The sequence below is a fragment of the Acinonyx jubatus genome, chromosome E1 (assembly GCF_027475565.1).
Source record: "Acinonyx jubatus isolate Ajub_Pintada_27869175 chromosome E1, VMU_Ajub_asm_v1.0, whole genome shotgun sequence".
Classification (NCBI taxonomy): domain Eukaryota; kingdom Metazoa; phylum Chordata; class Mammalia; order Carnivora; family Felidae; genus Acinonyx; species Acinonyx jubatus.
This window is the reverse complement of record NC_069397.1, coordinates 41,989,090-42,010,583: the sequence shown is the minus strand read 5'-3', so window position 1 is coordinate 42,010,583 and position 21,494 is coordinate 41,989,090. Positions and strand designations below refer to the sequence as shown.

Genomic DNA, 21,494 nt, shown 5'->3' with positions numbered 1-21,494 from the left:
TGCAGGGAGCTGGCCGGGGCTGAGGGGGCAGCGAGCTGACAGCCAGCTCCCAGCTGACCTCCGTGGGCAGCGATGAGGTTCTGAGATTGGATTGTTCTTACATAAAGAGAGTCATCCTGGAGACACGGCAATCAATGGCCCCCCCATCCACTGCAGGCCCAGCCTGATCTAAGGCCCCTCTTCCTGCTTCACCTGGCCTCTCTCACCTTGGGGTTCTGGGCAGAGCCCCTCACTCCACTTCTGGGAGTTTAGAATACTCTCTTCCCAGGCCCTCTGCACCCATCTCCTTGCCCACCTGAGGCCCCGAAGCTGGTGTCTGGACCCCACACTGGGGTACCAAGTCCTGTCCGATTCAGAGAACCAGGCTCAGTGCCAGGAGCTGCAGACACAGAACAAGACATTGTCCCTTCACGCAGGGAGTCGGGATGGTGCCTGTCCCTTTCACCCGAGTGTAAGCCCAAACCTCCTTCAGTGTTGGGACCTGTCAACAGGAGGGACCCCGCTTTTCCCCCTGGGTCCTCCCACCCCCAGCCATCAGCTCGGCCCCCACAGGGGACTTTGTCACCAGAGGGGGTGGGGCATGCTACTAACTTAGCAGTCCTCCATCTCAGGCCCCTGCTCATCTGTCTCCCAGTTTTCCCAGGAATGTCCTCTCTGTCTCTTAGCTAAGCTTGGGGGATCCTGGTTCCCAGACAGAATCTAGTTCATGGTTGTCTTCCCCTCCTCCGTGGTTCTTTTGTGAAGAGGGACCTCAGAGAGCTTGGGATGGAGGTTGTAGGGGGAGGAAGCGACCAGAGTCCCCCCCCAAGGGCCTGGAGACCATGGCTGTATTTTCTAGCTCTCCTTAAGTGTTCCCTTCAACTCGCCTACAGCCTTTCCACCCCTGTTCCCTGGTGCATCCTGTCCATTTGGAGGACCACTGGATTGGAAATAACAGGCTGCCTGCCAGCCCTCTCCTCCCACCAGGGACACATCTGGCCCCTGCCTCTCACCCTCCCAGAGGGACTCAGTCAGGCAGGGAGACAGAGGGGAGCAGGGAGCAGAACAGATCGGGGAAAGCAATTAAAAAGCAGGTCTCAGGGTTAGAGGCTGGAAAGTGGGGGGCAGGCTGAAGCACCCGGGAGGGTGGGGAGAGGCAGGGAGAGAAAGGGTCCAAGTTTATTAACCCCAGGGCCGCAGCCTGGCCCCTGGGTCTGTGAAGGTGAGTGAGCTGATGCCTCCAACCACGAGCTGACAGCGGCCAGGAAAGAGGAAGGGGAAGGAGTCTGGGGGTTCGTCCAGGAGCTGGGCCACTTCCCAGCCACAGGAGTTGGGCACTTCTCACCAGCAGAGCTGGCTTGGCACAGGCTGACAGATGACAGGAGAAGGAACCAGCCAGGGCCTGAGGTAGCCATTCTCCGGCTAAAAGGGGAGACAGTCCCTGCCCTCAAGGAGCTCCTGTCTGATGGTGAACCATGAGCGCTTGCATCAGGGAGCTCCCATCCAAGAAGAGAGGGTGTCCTGAGGGACCATATTGTTAGGGAGACTCCATTCTGATGGAAAGATATAGGTCCTAACATCAGGAAGCCCCTATCCATGGGGCCCCTCTCCTTGGGAAGCCTCAGGCTGAGGTGCAGGAGAGACCCACTCCGATGGGACATGTTGACACACTAAGATCTTCTCACAGTGGAGCAGGCGACTCTTGATCTGCGGGTCGTGAGTTCGAGCCCCACGTTGGGTGTGGAGCCTACTTGAGAAAGATAAAATAAAATATAAAAACACCAGAGCTTCTCAAGCCAATGGAGTTGTGGGCCTCAAGTCTATGGCTGGGGAAGGGCAAGGATGGAGGGACAGGGCCCCTGGGGGGAGTCAGGGAGGCGGGAAAGCAAGCTGCTACTCCGGGGTAGTCAGAGGTAATTCACACCTGTCTCCTGGCAGCCCCAAAGCCACACACAACTCGTGGTCTGGGGGCAAATGGTGTTGCCTCCTATGCTCTCTTCACTGGCTGGTGCCCCCTGTGTCCTCTCCATACTCCCAGGTAACTGTCCTGGGAAGGTACCTATACACTGTCCCTTCCCCACCCCCAGTGGAGCTAACAAGACATACCAGCGCCCCCTGGAGGACCCAGCTCTGGCCCCTCTAGGCCCGCCCCATTGCTAACATGTAAATAGGTAAAGCACCAGGGACGTGTTATTAAATGGAGTCTATGGTTTGTAGAGCAACTGCTGTGTCCGGCTTTCACTGACTTTATCCTCACAGCCACCTTGGAAGTAAGTGCGGCGAGTCCCCATTTTACAGGTGTGGAAATGGAGACTCGGAGAAAGTTCGTGAAGTCATCCAAGATCACATAGCCATTGAATGCCCATGGCCTTGCTCTCCTCTAGAGGGCACTGTCATAGCAGTTAGAAGCAACTCAAGAGAATAAATGGAGTGATCCCTCTGGGTGATACAAATGTGGGTTTTAGAAACTCTACCTACAGCTGTGAGACCCGTGTTCTCCCCTCTGCGGCGCCCTGCTGTTTCTTGAACCTGGGCAGCTGCGCAGTGCCATCTAGTGGCCACCAGGGCCTGGTTCCCTTCCTCGGGGCCGGGGCCCACATGGGATGGATGGACTCAGTAGTGGCCATGGAGTCCACCAGAGAGACCCAAGTTCTCTTCATCCCACCCACGCTTGCTGACTGCCATGCTGTGCCAGGCACTGAGAACTGGGCAGGGGCACAAGGAGAGCCAGTGGGCAGCAGTCTAGTGGCTTGAATTAGAAGCTGGCAAATTTAGAAAACGCTAGGCATCTGGTGTGTGGGTTGAGGCCAGGTGTGCTATTGATCTGTCCCAGGAGGCACTTGGGCCCTGTAAGCAGGAGGGCATCCTGGCAGATTCTGACACAGGGGAGGGGCATAGGGGGTGGGAGACCATCTTGTCCCCACCTTGGCTTGAAGTGGGGGCACATCTTGGCTGAAGGCCCTGCAGAGGGACATCCAGGCATCCTCTCTCCAAGGCCTGCAGCTTTCTGTTGTCTATCCAGAAATCAGTCTAGGGATTGGCTTGAGGTTTCGGATGGTGAGGCCCTTAGATTAGGGAGGCAGGAGAGGAGGGGCCGCAGAGATGGGGCCTCAGCCAGGCCAGAAGGATGGGAGTAGTGGGGGATGCTGGGAGCTGCATGTGTTTGAAGCAACTGGGCGGCATAGTGGGATCTAGAACAGAGAGAGGGAGAGAGAGAGGCGGGGCGGGGGATGAGTGTGTGTCTAACAATAAAGCTTGGGCAAATGAATGCATACAGTGGAGAGCCATGCAGCTGTTAAGATGATGATGTAGATAAATATTTATTGATATGTAAAGATGTTCACAACATATTGCTGAGTGAAAAAAAAAACAAATTACAAAATAATTTGTACGGCATGAGCCCACTTGTAAAAAAAAAAAACAAGAATTTATAGATGTGGGGGGAAATCTGGTAGTGTTTATTATCTCCAGGTGGCAAAATCATGGCTAATTGAACTTTTTCGTTTTGCTTATCTGTGTTTTCTGATTTTTCCACGATGAATGTGTGATATAAAATAATGAAAGTTTGGCAAATGACCACAACCAGCCTGGTTCTTGTGTGGACATCTTCGGATGGTTAAGGGCTGGGCGTGGGGGATGGGTCTAGGGTCAGATGGAGGTTGAAGATGGAGTGAGAAGCCTGGGTGACACAGGTCCAGGGCAGGTGGCCGAAGCGGGTGAAGGGGGGCCTCCCTCTGCTGCTGCCCAAGTGCTGTGTCACACACACACAGGTGCGATTCAGTGAGCCTCACTGCCAAGCCCTTCCTGTTCTTGTGACATCTTTTCCCTCCAAGATGGCTTTGCACTCCCTTCAACTAGATTTTACTGGAACGGAGAGAGAAGTCCGCACACTGTGACTTGCCCGGCAAGCTGGAAGGACAGCCGCTCGCAGACACAGAGAATAGTGGGGACGAGGGTTTGCCCTCAGTCTTGTTCTTCTTGTAATGTCCCCTGACCTTTCCCAGCTCCCCAATCCTCAGCAGGATCAAAAATCATGGGGCGTTCCCTCCTCAAGATTTCCCTCCCCATGTTACTGCTCAGGTCCAGGATCAGGTGTGGCTGAAGACTTAGGGACCCTCGCCTCCCCTCTCTGTGCTGGAACTCACAGGGGAAACCTCGGCAAGCAGCCCATAACATGCCCGAATGGAGAGCATCTACCCAGTGTGGGGTAAGAGGCATTGCCCGGACTGGAGCTCAGGGGTGTGAGCGGGCTCTGGGAGCTGGCGAGGGGGCAGGCAGCCAGGCCTTGTCTACAGAGCTGGAGACCTGGCAGAGCTGGACTGGCCGCCCCCTGCCACCCCAGGGCCTTCTCCTTGTGCCCACTGAATGACTCACCTTGGCACAGACACAATAGTCAGGGGTGGGCACAGAGCCTGCTCCCCACTGCACCCCAGCCCCCTCAGATGCTTCCGAGAAGGTCTTTGAGCTGGGGGCTTGGGCTGTACTCTGCCTAACAGCCTGGCATCTTGGGATAAAGACAACACAGTCCCCCAGGGGCTGCCCTCTCTGAGTGGCGCCCTGACCAGTGGTGGAAAACAAGGCTCTATTCAGCAAGTGCCCAGGAGAAGGGATCAGAGGCCCAGGCATGGGCATGGGCAGCAGGGGGGTGGGGAGAGGAAGGCTGCCCGCTTCCCAGAAGTCCAAGGACACAGATGAGTGAGGGGCCTAGGTGAGGCTCTGGCCCTGAGGGATCAGAACAGAAGCGGGGGGTGGATCTGAAGCATCAGGCTATAGGGCGCAGGCCCTGGGCTACCTAGTATGGGCCCAGCAGCTCCTGGGTTCCCAAACTGACCCATCCCCAGAGACCTTTCCCATCCTTTCAGCCAGATGCGTGGGAACTCGAAGGAGATAAATCTCCAATGTGAAAGTGAGGTGAGGGGTGGCCAGAGAAACAGGGTGATGTAGGAACAAAGACAGGAGCCGGGACAGCCAGCTCATCCATAACTGCTTTGTGCAGCTGTCAAGGCCGGCTCCGGGCAGGGGTGCAGAGAGGCTGAGCAAGGGGGACAGGAGTCCAGTGGGACTGAGGCAGGAGCTTAAGTGTGGCCCAGGGAGAAGGCCAGGGAATGCAGCCTCTGCCTCTCTTGCCCCCTCGGGGCTTCCACGTTCCCTCCATCACCCTCCCCCCCCCCCCCCCCCCCCCACTGCTAGACAGGGACTTTCACTGACCTTCTAGACAAAGGGCTGGTGTCCAACTACAGCCCACAGCTCCAGACTTTCAGGGAAAGGGGAGAAAGCAGGAACGTGGGACGCCTGTGTTCTGAGGGGAGGAGTCCAACAGTCTGCTAGGAATGGGGCTAGGCAGGAAACTGTAACTGGAGGCTGCTTCTGGAGGCTGTGGAGGAACTGGGTTTGTTCTTTGCCAAAGTCCCAGCACTTAGCAGCCACTTGAAGCAGGAGTGCTGAGTAGGGAAGGCCTGGGTTATGGGATCTCAGAAGTGGAAAGCAGGTCAGAGGTCATCTGGTCCAGCTCTTTCTTGGCCCACTCTCCCAGAGAAAGGGCCTCCTCACCCAGTGGTCAGGGCCCCAGACCCAGCATCCGGCCCCAGGCACTGCCCACTAGTACCTCTGTCTGTGTCCGGGCTGGGGCTGGCGTGCCCAGGAGGCCCTGCCTCTGGGCACAGTGACCTCGGTGGGGTGAGAAGAGCTCTCCCCATGGCTGAGCTGTCGCCCAGCCCCTCCCCCTCAGGCTATGCCAGGGGGCGTTGCCAGGGGCAGCTTGGGCGGTGCCAGGCCGGCCCACGCCTCCATAAAGCCGTTGTTTCCCAGGAGCGGACAGAGCTGGGCCAGCATGGAGAGGAGACGGGTCACCTCAGCCGTTCGCCGCTCCTACGTCTCCTCCTCGGAGATGGTGGGGGGAGGCCTGGCCTCCGGCCGCCGTCTGGGGCCAGGCACCCGCCTCTCCCTGGCTCGGATGCCGCTTCCGCTCCCGGCCCGGGTGGACTTCTCCCTGGCCGGGGCCCTCAACACCGGCTTCAAGGAGACCCGGGCCAGTGAGCGGGCAGAGATGATGGAGCTCAATGACCGCTTCGCCAGCTACATTGAGAAGGTGCGCTTCCTGGAGCAGCAGAACAAGGCGCTGGCTGCGGAGCTGAACCAGCTGCGGGCCAAGGAGCCCACCAAGCTGGCCGACGTCTACCAGGCTGAGCTGCGGGAGCTAAGGTTTCGGCTCGACCAACTCACCGCCAACAGCGCCCGGCTCGAGGTCGAGAGAGACAATCTGGCGCAGGATCTGGGCACCCTGAGGCAGAAGTGAGGAGCGGGTCCAGGGAGAGGGACCACATGAACAGGGAAGATGCCCCCCGCCAGCTCCAGCAGGAGTGACTGCGGGCCAGCCGGGTCTCGGGCAGGGGGCTCTGCCTCCATGGTCCTCGGCCCCTCTGTTGCCCCACCTCTGGGAGGCGAGGGCTGTCCTCGCTCCCCAAGATGACCGGAGGGCCCTGGGAGGGGGCCTAGAGTCTCAGGGACCTGATTCCCAAAGACCTCTTTGCACCTCCCCACTGGGTGGGGAAAGACCCACCCAAAGACCCCTTTGCACCTACCTCCCCACTGGGTGCACTCTCAGCACCTCCCCACTGGGGCAAGCTCTGTGGGAAGAGTCAGGGACCCCACAGGCAGGGTCTCTGCACTTCATTCACGGCAGGGCCTGGTGGCCTTGTGGAGCCCAGGTCCGTACAGAGGAGGAACGGGAAAAGAAGACTGGTGCGCACTAGGGGGACTGGGCTCTGGGGGAAAGGAGGTGAGGGAGAGAGCAGGCAGGCCTGGCTTCAGAACACAGGTGATGCTGCCTGTCACCTGCTTATGACCCTGGTCAGGCCACTTCAGCTTGCAGAGCTGTGAAGCAGAGATTCAAATAAAACTCATTTCCAAAAGTCAGAGGAAACCCCAGGGACACGGTGTTTTGCTGAGCTGGCAGGGCATGCGTGTGTGCCCTCAAGTGCAGGAGGATGAGTGTGTTTGTGCATGCGGCAGTGAGTGTGCGCCGGCAGAGGGGCCTGTGTGAGCAGGAGCAGGTGCACCAACCTCGATAAGGCACCTCAGTAATGAGTTAAAGCAAAGGCCCTTGTCTGCTCACCCTCCTGGTCAAGGCTCTGTCTAGGACCCTCTGTCCCTCACTTCTCTTGCCATTCCACTGGTCCTGGGGGTGGGGGGAGGGGGTAGAGGGTCTCTCTGGCAGCCACCTCCAGGGAGACTGGGGCAGGGGTCCAAGATCCTCAGAAGAGCCTGGACCCAGAAATGTGTCCCCTTACCCCAGGCTCCAGGATGAAACCAACCTGAGGCTGGAGGCCGAAAACAACCTGGCCACCTATCGACAGGTCAGGGGGATGGGAGGGGCAAGGGAGGGGGGTAAGGGGTTGAGGGCAGCTCACCCAAGCACAGCCCCCAAGCCCAGCCCTCCAGAGCAATGTGCTGCTCTCCCCAGCCACAGAAGGTGGGATCAGACAAGGCTAGGGAGTGGGGAAGAGGAGTCTGGGGTCCCAGCAGCCTTTTGCACCCTCCCTACTCCAGGAAGCAGATGAAGCCACCCTAGCCCGTCTGGATCTGGAGAGGAAGATTGAATCTCTGGAGGAGGAAATCCGGTTTTTGAGGAAGATCCATGAGGAGGTAAGGCCAACACCGAGGTTGAAGCCGATGGAGACAGGGTGAGATTGAGAAATACACAAAGACAGACAGAACAAAAGTGAGAGAGACAGAGAGACAGAGAGGCTGAGGGAGACAGAGACAAGAGAGCATCCTCAGCCCCTGGTAAGATTCTCACACACTCACTCCACTTGCTGAGAATTATAACAGGCCTTGTCTCTCTCATTTTTTATTTCACTACAGCCCCGTGAGGTAGGAACCCTTCCAGTACTATCTCCTCCTCACAGAGGAGGAGACTGAAGCCCAGAGAGGTTAAAGAACTTGCTGAGGTCACACAGTCAGTCTCTCTGACATCACCCCCACTGCCACCTGTCTCCATTTAAGTGAAAGCTATTTATTTTTAAAAGACACCACTGAGCTCTGACTTCAGATTACGGATTAGGAATCCACGACTCCATGGAACCTGGAAACCCCCAGGCACACTTGCAGTGCTCCTGCCTGGCCAAACCTGGGAGGACCATGAGGCCCCCAAATGACCCTCTGCCTCACCTAGCCCGTGCCATGCCACTGCCTCTAACTAGGACTGTCCCATTTCCCTTAGCCAATGTCAGGGTCCATGGGGCAGGCAGACAAGGGCATAGCATTGTGGGGAAACCCCAGCTGCGGCCTGGGCCCAAGCCCTGGCATCCCTTCTCTCATCCTGGCCAGGAGGTGCAGGAGCTTCAGGAGCAGCTGGCCCGGCAGCAGATCCATGTGGAGATGGACGTGGCCAAGCCGGACCTCACGGCAGCCCTGAGAGAGATCCGCACGCAGTACGAGGCAATGGCGGCCAGCAACATGCATGAGGCAGAGGAGTGGTATCGGTCCAAGGTAGCCCTGACTGTGGGCCAGCCTGCCTCCTCCAGGCAGCCCTCCTGGCTCCATACAAAAGAATGGGGGAATGGGGTGGAGAAGGCTGGGAGAGGATCCTCTTCGGGTGATTGACCTTCACCAGAGACGTGAGGTGGCTTCCCCAGGGCCACACAGACGTCATAACTTCCCATAAGTACTTATCATGACTGTTAATTATCATTATTACTGTTCCTGCTACTATTATTGCTAGCCAACATCGTTGTGTGCCAGGCCCTGTGCTTTGCAGGCATTATCTTACTCACTATGAAGAAGGTACTATTCTTTGACAGATGAGAGAATTGGAGTCCAGAGAGGTTAACTAATTTGCCCAAAGTCACACGGTTCCTAAATGGTAGAACTGGGTGTCTAACCCTACGCATTGCCCTTGGGAGCCTTCATTCTTGATGCCTCTGCTGTGTCCTGGGTTACTGAGCATCCACTGCCTGTCAGCACTCCCCAGGACACAGAGACATGTTCGACCAGGGAGATGTGATGTGCACCCAAATATGGTGTCCAGAGAGAACACTGCTGGGCAGAGTTTATATACGGGTGGGTGGATATTGTCGAAGGGAGGGCATTTGGGCTCGGCAAGACTAGCAGCCTAAGGACCTGAAGAGAAGAGGGATGGGGTATTCTGAGTGCAAGAAAGCACGGAGGGGCAGTGGCCCGGGGATGCTAGTCCAGGGTCCAAGCTGAGGAGTATCAGTGGCAGAAGCCAGTGATGGTTCTGGGCAGGTCAAGGCCTGATGGAGCCATGAGAGCTTCACTCCAAGTTGGGGGGAGAGAGGGCTATTAGAACCCGGGGTTCTGCTCACCAGAACCCCCTGTCCACAGCAGAGGAGGACAGGGTTCAGGCTCCTGGATAGAGCTGCCAACCCAGGAGATTCTGGATTCTGTGGCAAATACCATCTGTTCAGTCGTCCCCTGCCCAAGCACTGTGCTCAGTGAGGGAGACCTACAGGGCATTGTGTGCCCTCCCTCCCTGGGTCTCCGTCTATGGGAATAATCCCACCCAGAGCCAAAGTCCTGGGGGAGACCTGGACACCAAGCCTGGGGTCCTGCCCATCTCCCTGATTTCCCAGAGACCATGCCTTCCCACCCGCCCAGCCGTGCGCCCCAGACGTGCAGCCCAGCCGCGCCCCCGCTTAGGATCCTCTCCCCACTAGTTTGCAGACCTGACCGATGCCGCAGCCCGCAACGCTGAGCTGCTCCGCCAGGCCAAGCACGAGGCCAACGACTACCGGCGCCAGCTACAGGCCTTGACCTGCGACCTGGAGTCCTTGCGCGGCACAGTGAGCTCGGGGCCTCAGCGGGTGTGGGCGAGCCGGAGGGGGGACCTGCAACCCTTGCAGCCTTGCAGCCTGGAGAGAAGGGCCAGGGGCGGGCACCAGGACTGAGGGCTGGGGCTCTGAAAAGTTACTTGGGGGGGGGGGGCAGAGGTAGGGCAGGGGTCCTGGTTGGGATGGGTGGGGGTGGTGTGACTCTACCCCGAGGCACCAGCTCGCTCCACCCACAGAACGAGTCCTTGGAGAGGCAGATGCGGGAGCAGGATGAGCGCCACGCGCGGGAGGCGGCAAGTTACCAGGAGGCACTGACCCGGCTGGAGGAGGAGGGGCAGAGCCTCAAAGACGAGATGGCACGGCATCTGCAGGAGTACCAGGACCTGCTGAACGTCAAGCTGGCCCTGGACATCGAGATCGCCACCTACAGGAAGCTGCTGGAGGGCGAGGAGAACCGGTGAGCCCTAGGGAGTCAATCCTCCCTGCTGCCCCTCCCTGGTCTCTCCTTGCTCCTTTCAGGGACTGCCTTATACAGCCTGCGTCCAGACCCCTCCTATCCCCGTACCCAGCACAGTGCTGGCCTAACACACAGTTATATTCCATAAATGTTTGGTGAATGAATGAATGGATTCAGTTCAATCCATGAGATCCCAGGGCAAGGACTTGGGTCACCCCCCAAACTAAAAGGCTCGCTCCCCACCCTCCCAATGAAGACTGAACTTCTTTTCCCTCGACTGACCTCTTTTGCCTCCTCGGAACTTTCTTCACCACTTCCTCCTCCCTTCTGCCATCTTCTGGGCCTCCACTGTCCTTCCAAAAGACATGTTCCCCTCCCAGACAATACCCCAGCCCCCTGCAGACTCTTGCAGCCCCAGAGAGCATGTTGGCTGCTGGGGAAAGCCAGGAGATGGGCTGAGCCTTTCCTGGCAAGGAGAAGGGCCTCAGGCTGTCACGATAACCCTGGACCGGGACCTGACCTGGGGATGACTTGGGCAGCCCAGTCACTCTTCTCCCTTTGCTGTCTTTCAGCATCACTATTCCTGTGCAGACCTTCTCCAACCTGCAGATCCGAGGTCAGTAGAGCAGGGCCCTGTGGGCAGGGTGTTGGATTCCCGCTTCCTGCCCCGTGTGGGCTGCTGCTCTGGCGTGGGGCCAAGGACCAGGGCAAAGGGGCCCAGGGGGCCTTCATAATTCACCACAGAGCTTCCAGCCAGAACACAGTATCCCAGGGCATTCCAGGTGGGGCCCGCAGCTGCTCCTGTCCTGCTCTGCCCTGTGTCCTGCTCCCTAACCCTGCGCCCCATCCTATAGCAGAACCGGGTGAAGGTCTCAACCTCTGTCCTATCCGCAGATCCCTGAGCAAGCTCTGCCCCTCTCAGTGTTTTATGTTTATGTTTTTGTTTTTTTAACTGCTTGTCACTACAGGGGGCAAAAGCACCAAAGAAGGGGAAAGTCACAAGGTCACAAGACATCTCAAAAGGCTCACAATACAAGTTATACCAATACAGGCTCACCAGATTGTAAATGGAGCCCCGCCGGCTCTCGGTTAGCAGCCTGCCTCTCAGACACAGTGCTTTTCTCAGCTTGTCGGGGAACGAGCCTCACCAAGCCCATTTTCCCTGCCCTCTCGGGCTTCCTCCTCCCAGGTTTTTCCCTAAAGGGCCAAGCTTGTGTCATTTTCCCAGCAACCTCAGTGCCCAGCCCAGGACCTGGCACAGAGTAAATGTAGGTTAAACTAGCAGAGCTGGCTGGTGTTCAAAGTGATATGTCTTCTGGTGCTCAGATGAGATGCTCTGGGGCCTCTGAACAAACGCCAGCCTCTGCCTTTCCTCTTCCCCATCACCGGGAGGCCCCTAGGGTCTTGCTGTGCCCAATGGCCAGGTTCTCTGCTTGATTCGTCTGTCCCCAAGGCTCCATGGCTCAGCTCAGGGCTGACTCAGCCCAGAGGATCATTTCCCCCTGGATTGCTGCTCTCGTAGTGGATAAAGTTTTATGCTCCCTGCTCTTAATTTTAAATATTAGTGTGACATGTTACATTTTCCTCTCGGGGCGGGGGGGGACCTAAATGACTTCTTACTTGTAAGTGGCCCTCAAATGATTCTTGTCTAAGGAAAAAAAAAATCTTCTGCTCCAGAAATTTAGGAACACTAGATATGTGTATCCCCCAGGGCTTAGTTCAGTATCAGAAGTTTAACCAGGCAGAGTGGGTCGTCGAGGTAATATTGCCAGGTGCCAAACAGTAAAGGGTCAGTAGGGCCCAGAGAATTGGCAGAGGGAAGTAGAAGAGGGGAACAGGAACGGGAAAGGGACCCACGATTATTGAGCACTAATAACATGCTAGTCACTTAACATACATTATTTCAGTTAAAGGACTCCTCATTCCCACCTAGAGTAGTAGACCCCATCATCCCCATTTTGCAGATTAGGAAACTGAGGCTGGAAGAGGTAAATTAACTTGCCCACAGTCTTGTGGCTGAGCTGGGACTTGAGGTCTGGCCTGCCTGATTTCAAAGCTCATGTGCTCCTTCCTTGGCACAGTGCTGGGTGGTCAGAAAGCCAGGTGCCAGGTGACGGCTTGCAGAGGGACTGAAATGCAGCCAGGCCAGGAAAGTGAGCAGAGCACTGGATGGAGCAGCCAGGCCTTGCTTAGCACCATGGGGACTTTGGGGGTCTTCATCCCCTTTGAAAAAGCCTAGGCCCGGGGCACCTGGGTGGCTCAGTCAGTTGAGCGTCCGACTCTTGATTTCAGCTCAGGTAATGATCCCAGGGTCATGGGATCAACCTCCACATTGGGCTCCACACTGAGTGTGGAGCCTGCTTGCATTTCTCTCTCTCTCTCTCTCTCTCTCTCTCCCTCTCTCTCCCCCTCTGCCCCTCTCCCTGGCTTGTGCTCTCTCCTCCTCTCTCTAAAATAAAAATAATATTTGAGGAGCGCACCTGTTGGGATGAGCACTGGGTGTTGTATGGAAACCAATTTGACAATAAGTTTCATATTAAAAAATAATAACATAAAATTAAAAAAATAATAATAATGAAGGATCCTAGGCCCTCTCTGCCTGGTTGGGATAGACTTTCATACTCAATCCTCATGATTGTGGGTTTCATAGAGAAGTTGGGGGTGGGGGAAAATGTCTAGTGACCCAAGAGCCCACAGACCTCTTGTCCCCATGTCTGCAGAAACCAGCCTGGACACCAAGTCCGTGTCAGAAGGCCACCTTAAGAGGAACATTGTGGTAAAGACCGTGGAGATGCGGGATGGAGAGGTAAGGAGGGCAGACCTGAGACTCTGGCCCCATCAGGCTCTGGCTGCCTCCAGGAATTTTCGAAGCCAGGCTTTGGAAAAAAGCCTGAACTGGCACAGAGAAGGTTCTTAATCACTCGGAAAAGCTTCCCAGGGAGGCTCTGGAAGAGGGGAAGGAACCTGGATGTAATTCAGTTCCCTATCCCTTCCACTGGCAGTTCTAGGGAGCCTGGGTGCCTAGGCACTGACGGGTCTTCCCCCGTCTCACCCTGACTCAGATGCCCCCAGCACAGGCCTGGGGGAGAGAAGAAGAAAATTAAAGTTAGCAGTTTTCACTCCCATCTTTCAGTTTGCAGCTTGATAAAAGGAACCCGCAAAAGGAAAGGGAAGAGGGGATTTGGCATAACCGCCTTGCCATCATGCCAGCAACAGTACTGGCTAATCTTACCATACCAGGCCACCATGTGCCAGGCATGGTGCTAAGTGCTTACAGGTGTTACCTCATTTCCTGACAACTGCATGGGAGAATTCTGGTTCCCAGCATAGAAAAGAAAGACCCAGGAAAGCTGGGGACTTGTCTAAGGTCACATAGCCTAGCGGTAGTGGGCCTGATGTCTGTGTGGGCCCCTAACTAATGTGCTGTGCGCTTCTCTGTCCCCTGCAGGTCATTAAGGAGTCCAAGCAGGAGCACAAGGATGTGATGTGAGGCAGGACCCCCAAGGTGGCCCCTACCCGATAGTGTGAGAGGCCTGAGCAGGAGATGGGATTGCTGTCCCCGTCTCTGATAGCTGATTTCCCCAGACCCAAGTTCCCACCCACCCCAGCTGTTCCCCTCATCCCTCGGTCTCTATGCCAGCTCGCTGCCCTAAGCTCTGTCAGTACTAGGCCTGCACCCCCTGCCCCCTGCACCCAGTAACTCCAACTAACAAGGCACTCACCCCAAAGGGTGAGCAGCTTGGGTTAGAACTAGGAGGAAGGAGAGAAGTGGGGGAAGGTAGGGACCCCAATAAATCACCTGGATTTCCCTACTCCCCGTTGTCATGGCAACTGTTGGCGGAGCCAGAGGTCCCTGAGGGTACCTGGGAAGTGGACCTTTGAGTGTCCTCAGGCTGCTGGAGAAGAAGGAGACCCTGGGACAGGAAAGGGAAATCCCCACAGAGGTTTCTTCTTCTAGACTGACCCTGAGCAGTCTGAGAGTGGGTGGGGCCATCCTGCCACCTGGAGTAATCACTGAACAGAATACCTGGCCTGCCCAGATCCCAGAAGGGCCTCCTGGGTGATGATTCAAGTGTCTCAGTCCCACTGAGCTGCCACGTGGGCACCCTGTCGGCATGCCATGGGCATGTGGGAGCTTGATTCTCAGGACTTGGGGGATCTATAGTGTAAGTGGAGAGGGAAGGGGTGCTGAGAAGGAGTAGAGGGGAGCTGCTTGACCTCTAGGTTGGGTACAGAGAGGTCAAGCCCAGGAGTCCTCCCTCCATAATGCTGGAGGGGAGGCAGGTGGAGATGGTGGAGGCCATTGGGATGATGCTAGACATCAGAGATGGGGGTTGTGGATGGCCAGTTACACTTGGCCTCTGGGTTGTGGGAATCATGGAAGTGACTCATCCCCTTGAAAATGCTGAAATAAGAGAGAGGGGGGCTGCTGGCCCCGGGGGCAGGGCACACCTTGTCCCAGTTCTAAAGGCTCCTTTCTTACTGCATAATCCCTCCACCCAACCTCTAAGCCAACGCTGCTGCTGCCTCCAGACCCCAGCAAAGGCTGCTGAGTGAAGCCACTGCCACATATCTGACATTCTCCACCCTCCATGACCCACTGCTTTTCCCTAACCCAAGCGCCTTTTATCAAATACAAAATGTATCCCCATATTGTAGGTAGCACCCTATTTTATAATTTAGAAAATGGGAGGCATGAGCAGAGTAAAGGCTCTGGTTTGTGTTCCTGCAGTCTGGAGGTGGGGCAGTGCAGGGCAGACACTTCCACCCAGAGCACCTGCACCGCTCCATGGGAAGATTGGGGTTGGGGTGGGCAGGCACAGGACTCTTTGTGTCCGGAAACAGGGCTGAGAGGGCCTGCTCCATGGTCCCCCTCACCCCGTTAAGGCCAGAGAAGTGAGAGTCCCTCCCTTTTTCTAAGACCTGGTGCCCTTTCCCCCTCCCTCCCAGCCACCCACTGTTGCTAACCTTCAACCTTGAGGGCACCATGCAGCCTTTAGTCACTGAAGTAAATAAAGACATTTGCTATGTCCTTCCCGGGAGTGGACTCGGATCTGTTCAGGAGAGGCTGGGGCTGGGGGAGGGGGCAGGAAGTAGCCTTGGACAAGATTCAACTTGCTTCTTATTACTGATCATCTTGAGACCCCAAACCCCATTTGTGGCAGCAGCCACAGGACAAATCCCACCTCCAATCCTGCTCCACATGGCAGCCCTGGTGCCCTTCCCCCCTCCCCCCTCCCCCCTCCATCCCTCTACCCCTCTTCTCACCCAGTCCCCAGTCCTGGGAAAGCCCTAACTTTGACCTCCACTTTCCTCCTGCATTTTTCCCCATTCTAGTTTTTACCTTTATTCCTAAACCTGACATTTCTACCTGCCAGTCTGGGGTCAAGGTTGAGGAGGAAGGGAAAGAGGACAGGTACTAGGCTCCCTTTTCCTCTCCCTGCTGACCCCAATTCAACCAGTACCCACTGGGCAATCCTCGAAGGCAAGAAAATAAAGCACCTCAAACATGATGCCAACATCAAAAAGGCTGTTTGATAAATATTACGTTCACTTCTTCCTTCTCTGAGCATGATGTCAGAAGACGTGCACTCTGGCCACTTCTGTACCGGCCTCAGTCCCCTGTCTCCTACCTGCCTCAGGCTTCCCCACTTGCCAAGGAGCAGGTTGTAACTAACAGATTTATCCACACCCCCCACCCCTTGCCACACGTCCCAGCCCAGGATGCCCACCCAGAGGCATCCGGTATCATTTAACAGACACATCTGAGTACAACTGGTCTTCAGAGCTGGGGAAGAGGGGGGCCTAGGGGGAGAAGTTGGGACAACAGCGAAATAAGTAACAGCAGCAACGACAGAGGTGAATGGCGACAAAGACTGCCGTGATGAACAGGTAGCCTATCAGGGTCAGTTCCACGGCGGAGCGAGTCTCAGGGTCCGAGAATGAGGGCCGGTAGCGGCCTTGAGACGTGACACCCAGTCGGAACCCAGCGACCTGCACCCCCTGCCGCCAGCAATAGTAGATGCCCCGGTCACTTAGCTGGGTGAAGCGGATGTGGAGATGGTTGCCGTGGTCGATGAACACCCTCATGGACCTGTTGACGCCCTTCAGGTACTGCGTTCGGTAGAGGTACTGGCGGTCCTTGTCCCAGGCCACGGCGTGCTCCGGCCGGGCCCCGGGACAGGAGATGATGAGTCCGTGGCCCAGCCTCTGCTGGTGGAACTGAATGGGCACCTGAGGCACCCAGGGCCGGCTGCCCACTTTGGACACGTAACTGAAGATGGCCATCACGCCCTGCTGGGTCGTCTTCTTCTCACAGGGCACCACGCAGCTCTGAACCAGTAGCTCGGGCGTATGCTCCCTGGCCGTGGCCCGAAGCTTCCAGGGCACGGCCTGCGAACCACAGGACACCACATCGGGCAGCGTCTTCTGGTAGCGTGGGGAGAGATCTGGGCTCCTCAAGTAGCAGAGGCCAATGCGCCACTGCTCCCCACGGACCCCACAGCGGTCGCAGGGGGTCCACTCCCAGAAGGCGGTGAAGATGTGGAGGCTCCCACGGTGCTCGTCTGCAAAGGGTTCCTGGCCCAGGTCCTTGAAGGTGGCCACCATTCCCTCACCGCTCTGGATGTCCACATCATAGGCATAGAAGTAGTCCCCCTTGCGGGTGCCACAAAAATACAAGCCCGAGTCCTCGGGCTGGGCCCGGAAAACCAACAGGCTGAACATGCGGATGCTGAAGCGGACCAGCATGTCACTGCCCACGCGCGCCTGGGTTTCCTCTGTCAGCACCCGCCCGTCGAAGTCTGTCAGCACTTTGGTGTGGCTGCTCCCTAGGTGTTTTTGATAGTACCAGACTACAGCAGACACCTCCTCAGGCTTGCAGCGGCAGGGAAGCTCAAAGCTCATGTCTGCCAGGTAGGCTGCGTTGTCAAATATCAGAAAAGCAGGGCAGGGGGTCCTCTGAAAGATGTCCTCCTTCTCCATGATTTCAAAGGCCTGGAGACTCCCCCACACCCACAGGAGCACCGTGGTGTGGGCCAGGTTCATGCCTGCAGGAGGCAATGGTCAGAGGGGGCAGGGCAAAACCAAGGCACTAAAGGTCTGGGCTTCTAGAAATCACTGTCAGGGTGAGAAAGGATTGGGCAGCCAGGAAGAGAAGCAAGAGTCTGCAGAGAAAGTGGCCAAAGGCCAGGCAATTTATTCCTAGCTGATGTACAGGATGCCCTTCTCCTGTTCCAGATAGGATCGTGAGGGAAAACCATTCTAGAACCTGGTCCTCTCCCCATTCTAGAACGCTGGCACTCACTCAAGAATGGGTCAGGGGAAACCGGAATGAGAAGTGCTAGAACAGGAAAATCTCTGCCTTCCTGCTCTAGGCCCCGCCTGGGTGCTTGGTGGAAAGGTTTTCTCTTTGGTTAATCCAGGAGTTGAGGAAAACCCACCCGCCTGCACATCTGGCCAGATGTGCAGCTTAGGAGAGTGGCCAGACCTAACCTGATTGCTTGGGGCTTTCCCAGGCCCAACCTGTACAGGAATTCAGTCCCTGAGGAAAATACCTTACTTCAAAGGAGGTAGCCTTTGATTATTTGTCGATTAAATGTCCAATCATTTGTTGGGGTATTCTTGTTAAGAGCTATGGAGATCAGTGTTTGTTTACCACAGAAGATTAATGATTTTGGTTTTTCCTTTTTTTTTTTTTTTTTTTTTTTTTGAGTGGAGGCTTTAACTGGTATAGCCAGCATCTGGTTGGGCCCACACTCATCTCTCATGGCCATGGGCTAGGGGTTTGGCAGAGGAAGGGTGGGAAGCAAAACTCTTTCAAGTTCTTAGGCCCTTGACCATCCTGCTGATCTACATAGTTCAGAATACTGAGCCACCAAGGGGCTGGAAAAGTCAGGAAGATTCGATTCTTTTATTTGCTCTGAAAATTCCAAGCTGAGAAGGAAATCAGGTGTGGGCTTCTCATTACAGTCCTGCAGAGCCCCCAGGACAACAAGCAGAAAAAGCCTCCAGTGACCACTGGGGGGCTCTGGAGGCAACTGGTCCGGTCAATCCACCTGGTACACCCCCAGCAACTCTTGCAAAAGCCTTTCCTCCTCCTGGATCTCACCAGGCTGCTCCTCCAGACCCCGCTCCTCCTCCTGGCCGAGCCCCTCCTCCTCCTCTGTGGGTCTGAGAGTACTCATGGCCTGCAGCTTCTGAAACAGGCCTCTGCAGGCCTCTCTCTCCACCTGGCTCAGCAGGCTCAGGTTCAGGGTGAAGCGCCCAGTGCTGGCCAGGCTGCGCAGGATCCCTAGCACCACCAACCGGTCGGTTGGCCTCACGTGTTCGGCCAGTGCCACCAGCAGCTCCCCTAGAAGTCCGAACCCCACGTCCATCTGGAAGAGGTGACCCAGCTTTGGACCTCCGAGCTGCAGCAGGGCCTGGTAGCGCTCTGGCCCACTCCGCAGGTGTCGCCGCCAAGCACGGTAGAACTCTGCGGAGGTCTCGGGCTGGAGAAGTGTTTTCTCCTGGATCACAAGGAAGCAAAGGAAGTCCAGAGTTCTCCCAGCTGCTCTGCGACACTGAGACAGTGACAGTGAGGGAAGACTGTGGATTTTCATCTTAGCTCTAGTGTTGCTCTCTGAGCACTGGGTAGGCTATGGTCCCTGTAGACTTGGTTTTCAGATGAGGGAACTGGGAATGGGACAGGGAGGGAGGGTCCCAAGGAACCCGGCCATGATTTGAGAATCTCAGTTGTACCGGGATGTTCCCATTGATGAATGCGGACATAGCCCTGCTCTATGAGAGTAAGTCAGGCTTTACTCTGAGCAGGGCAGAGGGATGATGGAAACCTCAGAAAGAGAGAAAGGAATTCAAGGTGATTGTTAAGAATCTGACAGGCTGGGCCTGTCTCCCAACAGTGACACAGGATCACTATACTACCTACCGTATAACCTGGGAGCAGAACAACTCCAGTCTCATCTGGGAGTGCAAGTCAAAGGACTAGTCGTGGAGGAGACCTGCCTGGCCCACCTTTCCGACTTGTTCCACCCAGATTAACTCACCCTCACCATCTGCTGGTTGCTTTTCTTTCTGGGATTGGAGGCAGAAATCTGCCTCTGTTGGTTTAACATGAGAAATAAGGAAGAAGTATGGGTGGTAAGGAGACAGGATTAGAGGTTTGGGCACAGAATCCTACTGGGCTGAAGAGGCTGGGCCTCACCCACCTGGGAGATTTCAGTGGCCTCCTCCTGGGAGGTCCCTCTCTGAGTAGTGTGACAGTTCCAGGGCACAGTCCTCTTTCCTCCTATCTTGTCTTTCCGCTCCAGTGGCTTCAGATGTGATGCAAGGACAATACCCCTGTGGGCAAAAGCCAGCGACTGGAGGACGGACTTAATGCTATCTGTGGATGTGAAGTGGCTAGACTTTGCATAATAGAGACTAAACCTATCAACAAGCCAATATGACAATAATAATAGCAGCAACAATAGCTGACAGCTTTTGAGCACCTCCCATGTGCCAGGCACTGTGCTCAAAATCTTACATGTAATTATTTATTTAATCGTAACAATAGTTACTCTCTCTTACAGATGAGGGATAGAAGCTCAGAGAGGTTAAATAACTTGCACAAGATCAGATACGTAGCAGAAGGTAGGGCCAGGACTGAGCCCAGAATTGTCTGACTTCAAAACACATGCTCTTATCCACACTCGTCCACATAGTAACAGGAGCTGAGAAAAACAGCATTAAGCGAACCTGAACTCCTCATAGGAAGCCACCTTCTGTTCCACTGCCCGTAACTTGGCAGCATTCTCCCGTTTGTATTTCTCATCAGCAGCGAGTGCAGCCTGCAGCTCTTTCTCCAAAGCCTTGAAATCAATGATGTTGTTCCTTTCCATGATCTGTTTCCAGGAAGGCAGAGGAAATGGACATCATGGAGGGTCAATATCAGGGAGGAGGATGTGTCTGCATTCTTTGCCAGCCTACAAAAATCCCAAAGTACTCTGGATCTCTTTCCACTTATCTTGTTGGATGGTGTTACAAAAACACTCAGGGCCCCTGAGTGGCTCAGTCAGTTGAGTGTCTGACTCGATTTCAGCTCAAGTCATGATCCTGCAGTCATGCGTTTGATCCCCGAGTCGGGCTCTTTGCTGAGCGTGGAGCCTGCTTGGGATTCTCTCTCTCTCTCTGCCCCTCTCCCCCTCACGCATGCTCTATCTCTCTCTCTCTCTCTCTCAAAAAAATCTAATTCTCTACAGGGGGAGCGGAGTTGCAGTGAGAACTTGCTTAAGACTTGTCACGGAAAGTACAGAGTACTGACTTTCAGTTTAGAGCCCTGTCTTTAAAAAATTTTTTTCTTAATGTTTATTTATTTTTGAGAAGAGAGAGACAGAGTGTGAGGGGGGAGGGGCAGAGAGAAAGGGAGATATAGAATCTGAAGCAGACTCCAGGCTCCAAGCTGTCAGCACATAGCCGGACATGGGGCTTGAACTCACAAACCACGGGATCATGACCTGAGCCAAAGTCAGACGCTTAACCCACTGAGCCACCCAGGCGCCCCTGGAGCCTTGTCTTAATTTTGTTCTCTGCCTCTAAAAATATTTTAATTTTGGTGCTTCTACTGAAGAGACATTTGGGTCTCAGGATTCAGTCCCTTCACCATTCCATATGGGCTCACTCTATAGTGAGGTGCTATGACAGAGGACTTCCCACAGAAGCAGAACTACCGTTAACTATACTCTTGAGCCCAGGGATAAAATTTCACCCCTCATTAAATGTTTTTAATGGGGAATGATACTTTCCACCCAAACCAGATGGAATGACTGAGCAGGAAATGAAGCAGAAGTGGCAGAGGAAGGGGCTCTATGATCCCAGTTCCCAAATCCCTCGGTACAGAACAGGGCTGGAGCACAGGTCCCTAGATACTTGAGCAACCTCTTCAGTTCTGCCACTGTACTTCTGCAACCTCTGCTTATGTGAGGCTGATTGATCCGTTCTACAGAAAAATCCTCTACATGGGTTCTAGTCTGGGCTCTGGCATTTACTTGCTGAGACCTCTCTGAACCTCAAACTTTTGCCGCATTGTGCCAGACTTTGTGGCGGAGCCATCACCAACAGCCCTAGGGCAGGGAAGCAGGAGGTCTGGACCAACCCCTTAGCCCTTCCGCTCCACCCCAGCGTGGGTAAGCTGAACACCTAGAAGGGGTCTGGGCAGGCGAGGAACTGAACTCAGGTGTCCTGGCGCCTGTCCAGTTCTGAGCCCTCCCCAATCATTGAAAGAGAAC

At 55.4% G+C, this 21,494-nt stretch overlaps 3 protein-coding genes across 4 annotated transcripts; 1 reads left to right on the top strand and 2 right to left on the bottom strand.

Moving 5' to 3' along the window:
- Positions 1 to 5,781: 5,781 nt before the first annotated feature.
- Positions 5,782 to 15,259, top strand: GFAP (glial fibrillary acidic protein). 2 transcript variants are annotated; one of them, XM_027049029.2, is made up of 10 exons: positions 5,782 to 6,270; positions 7,274 to 7,334; positions 7,528 to 7,623; positions 8,308 to 8,469; positions 9,657 to 9,782; positions 10,007 to 10,227; positions 10,800 to 10,843; positions 11,196 to 11,315; positions 12,948 to 13,033; positions 13,676 to 15,259. In XM_027049029.2, exons 1-10 carry the CDS (start codon positions 5,810 to 5,812, stop codon positions 13,715 to 13,717), a joined length of 1,419 nt encoding a protein of 472 aa, XP_026904830.1. In that variant the 5' UTR covers positions 5,782 to 5,809; the 3' UTR covers positions 13,718 to 15,259. The 2 variants fall into 2 exon arrangements, with proteins under 2 accessions (XP_026904830.1, XP_026904832.1); XM_027049031.2 differs by lacking the exon at positions 11,196 to 11,315 and having other exon boundaries at positions 5,783 to 6,270.
- FAM187A (family with sequence similarity 187 member A) lies at positions 14,808 to 17,967 on the bottom strand. The gene has a single exon (XM_015086560.3). It carries the CDS (start codon positions 17,272 to 17,274, stop codon positions 16,033 to 16,035), a length of 1,242 nt encoding a protein of 413 aa, XP_014942046.1. The 5' UTR covers positions 17,275 to 17,967; the 3' UTR covers positions 14,808 to 16,032.
- Positions 17,968 to 18,120: 153 nt separating this feature from the next.
- On the bottom strand, positions 18,121 to 21,493 carry CCDC103 (coiled-coil domain containing 103). Its single transcript, XM_015086590.3, has 3 exons — positions 19,966 to 21,493; positions 19,437 to 19,569; positions 18,121 to 18,737 (listed from the first exon to the last, which is right to left on the bottom strand). Exons 1-3 carry the CDS (start codon positions 20,106 to 20,108, stop codon positions 18,276 to 18,278), a joined length of 738 nt encoding a protein of 245 aa, XP_014942076.1. The 5' UTR covers positions 20,109 to 21,493; the 3' UTR covers positions 18,121 to 18,275.
- Between the last annotated feature and the right edge of the window lies 1 nt (position 21,494).

Coding starts and splice junctions, on each gene's coding strand:
- GFAP (XM_027049029.2), top strand. CDS start 5,810: ATGGAGAGGAGACGGGTCACCTCAGCCGTTCGCCGCTCCTACGTCTCC. Junction 8,470..9,656: donor AGGAGTGGTATCGGTCCAAG/GTAGCCCTGACT, acceptor TCTCCCCACTAG/TTTGCAGACCTGACCGATGC. Junction 13,034..13,675: donor TGGAGATGCGGGATGGAGAG/GTAAGGAGGGCA, acceptor TGTCCCCTGCAG/GTCATTAAGGAGTCCAAGCA.
- FAM187A (XM_015086560.3), bottom strand. CDS start 17,274: ATGAACCTGGCCCACACCACGGTGCTCCTGTGGGTGTGGGGGAGTCTC.
- CCDC103 (XM_015086590.3), bottom strand. CDS start 20,108: ATGGAAAGGAACAACATCATTGATTTCAAGGCTTTGGAGAAAGAGCTG. Junction 19,570..19,965: donor GCTTCCTATGAGGAGTTCAG/GTTCGCTTAATG, acceptor TTTTGCCCACAG/GGGTATTGTCCTTGCATCAC. Junction 18,738..19,436: donor AGGCCACTGAAATCTCCCAG/GTGGGTGAGGCC, acceptor CTTGTGATCCAG/GAGAAAACACTTCTCCAGCC.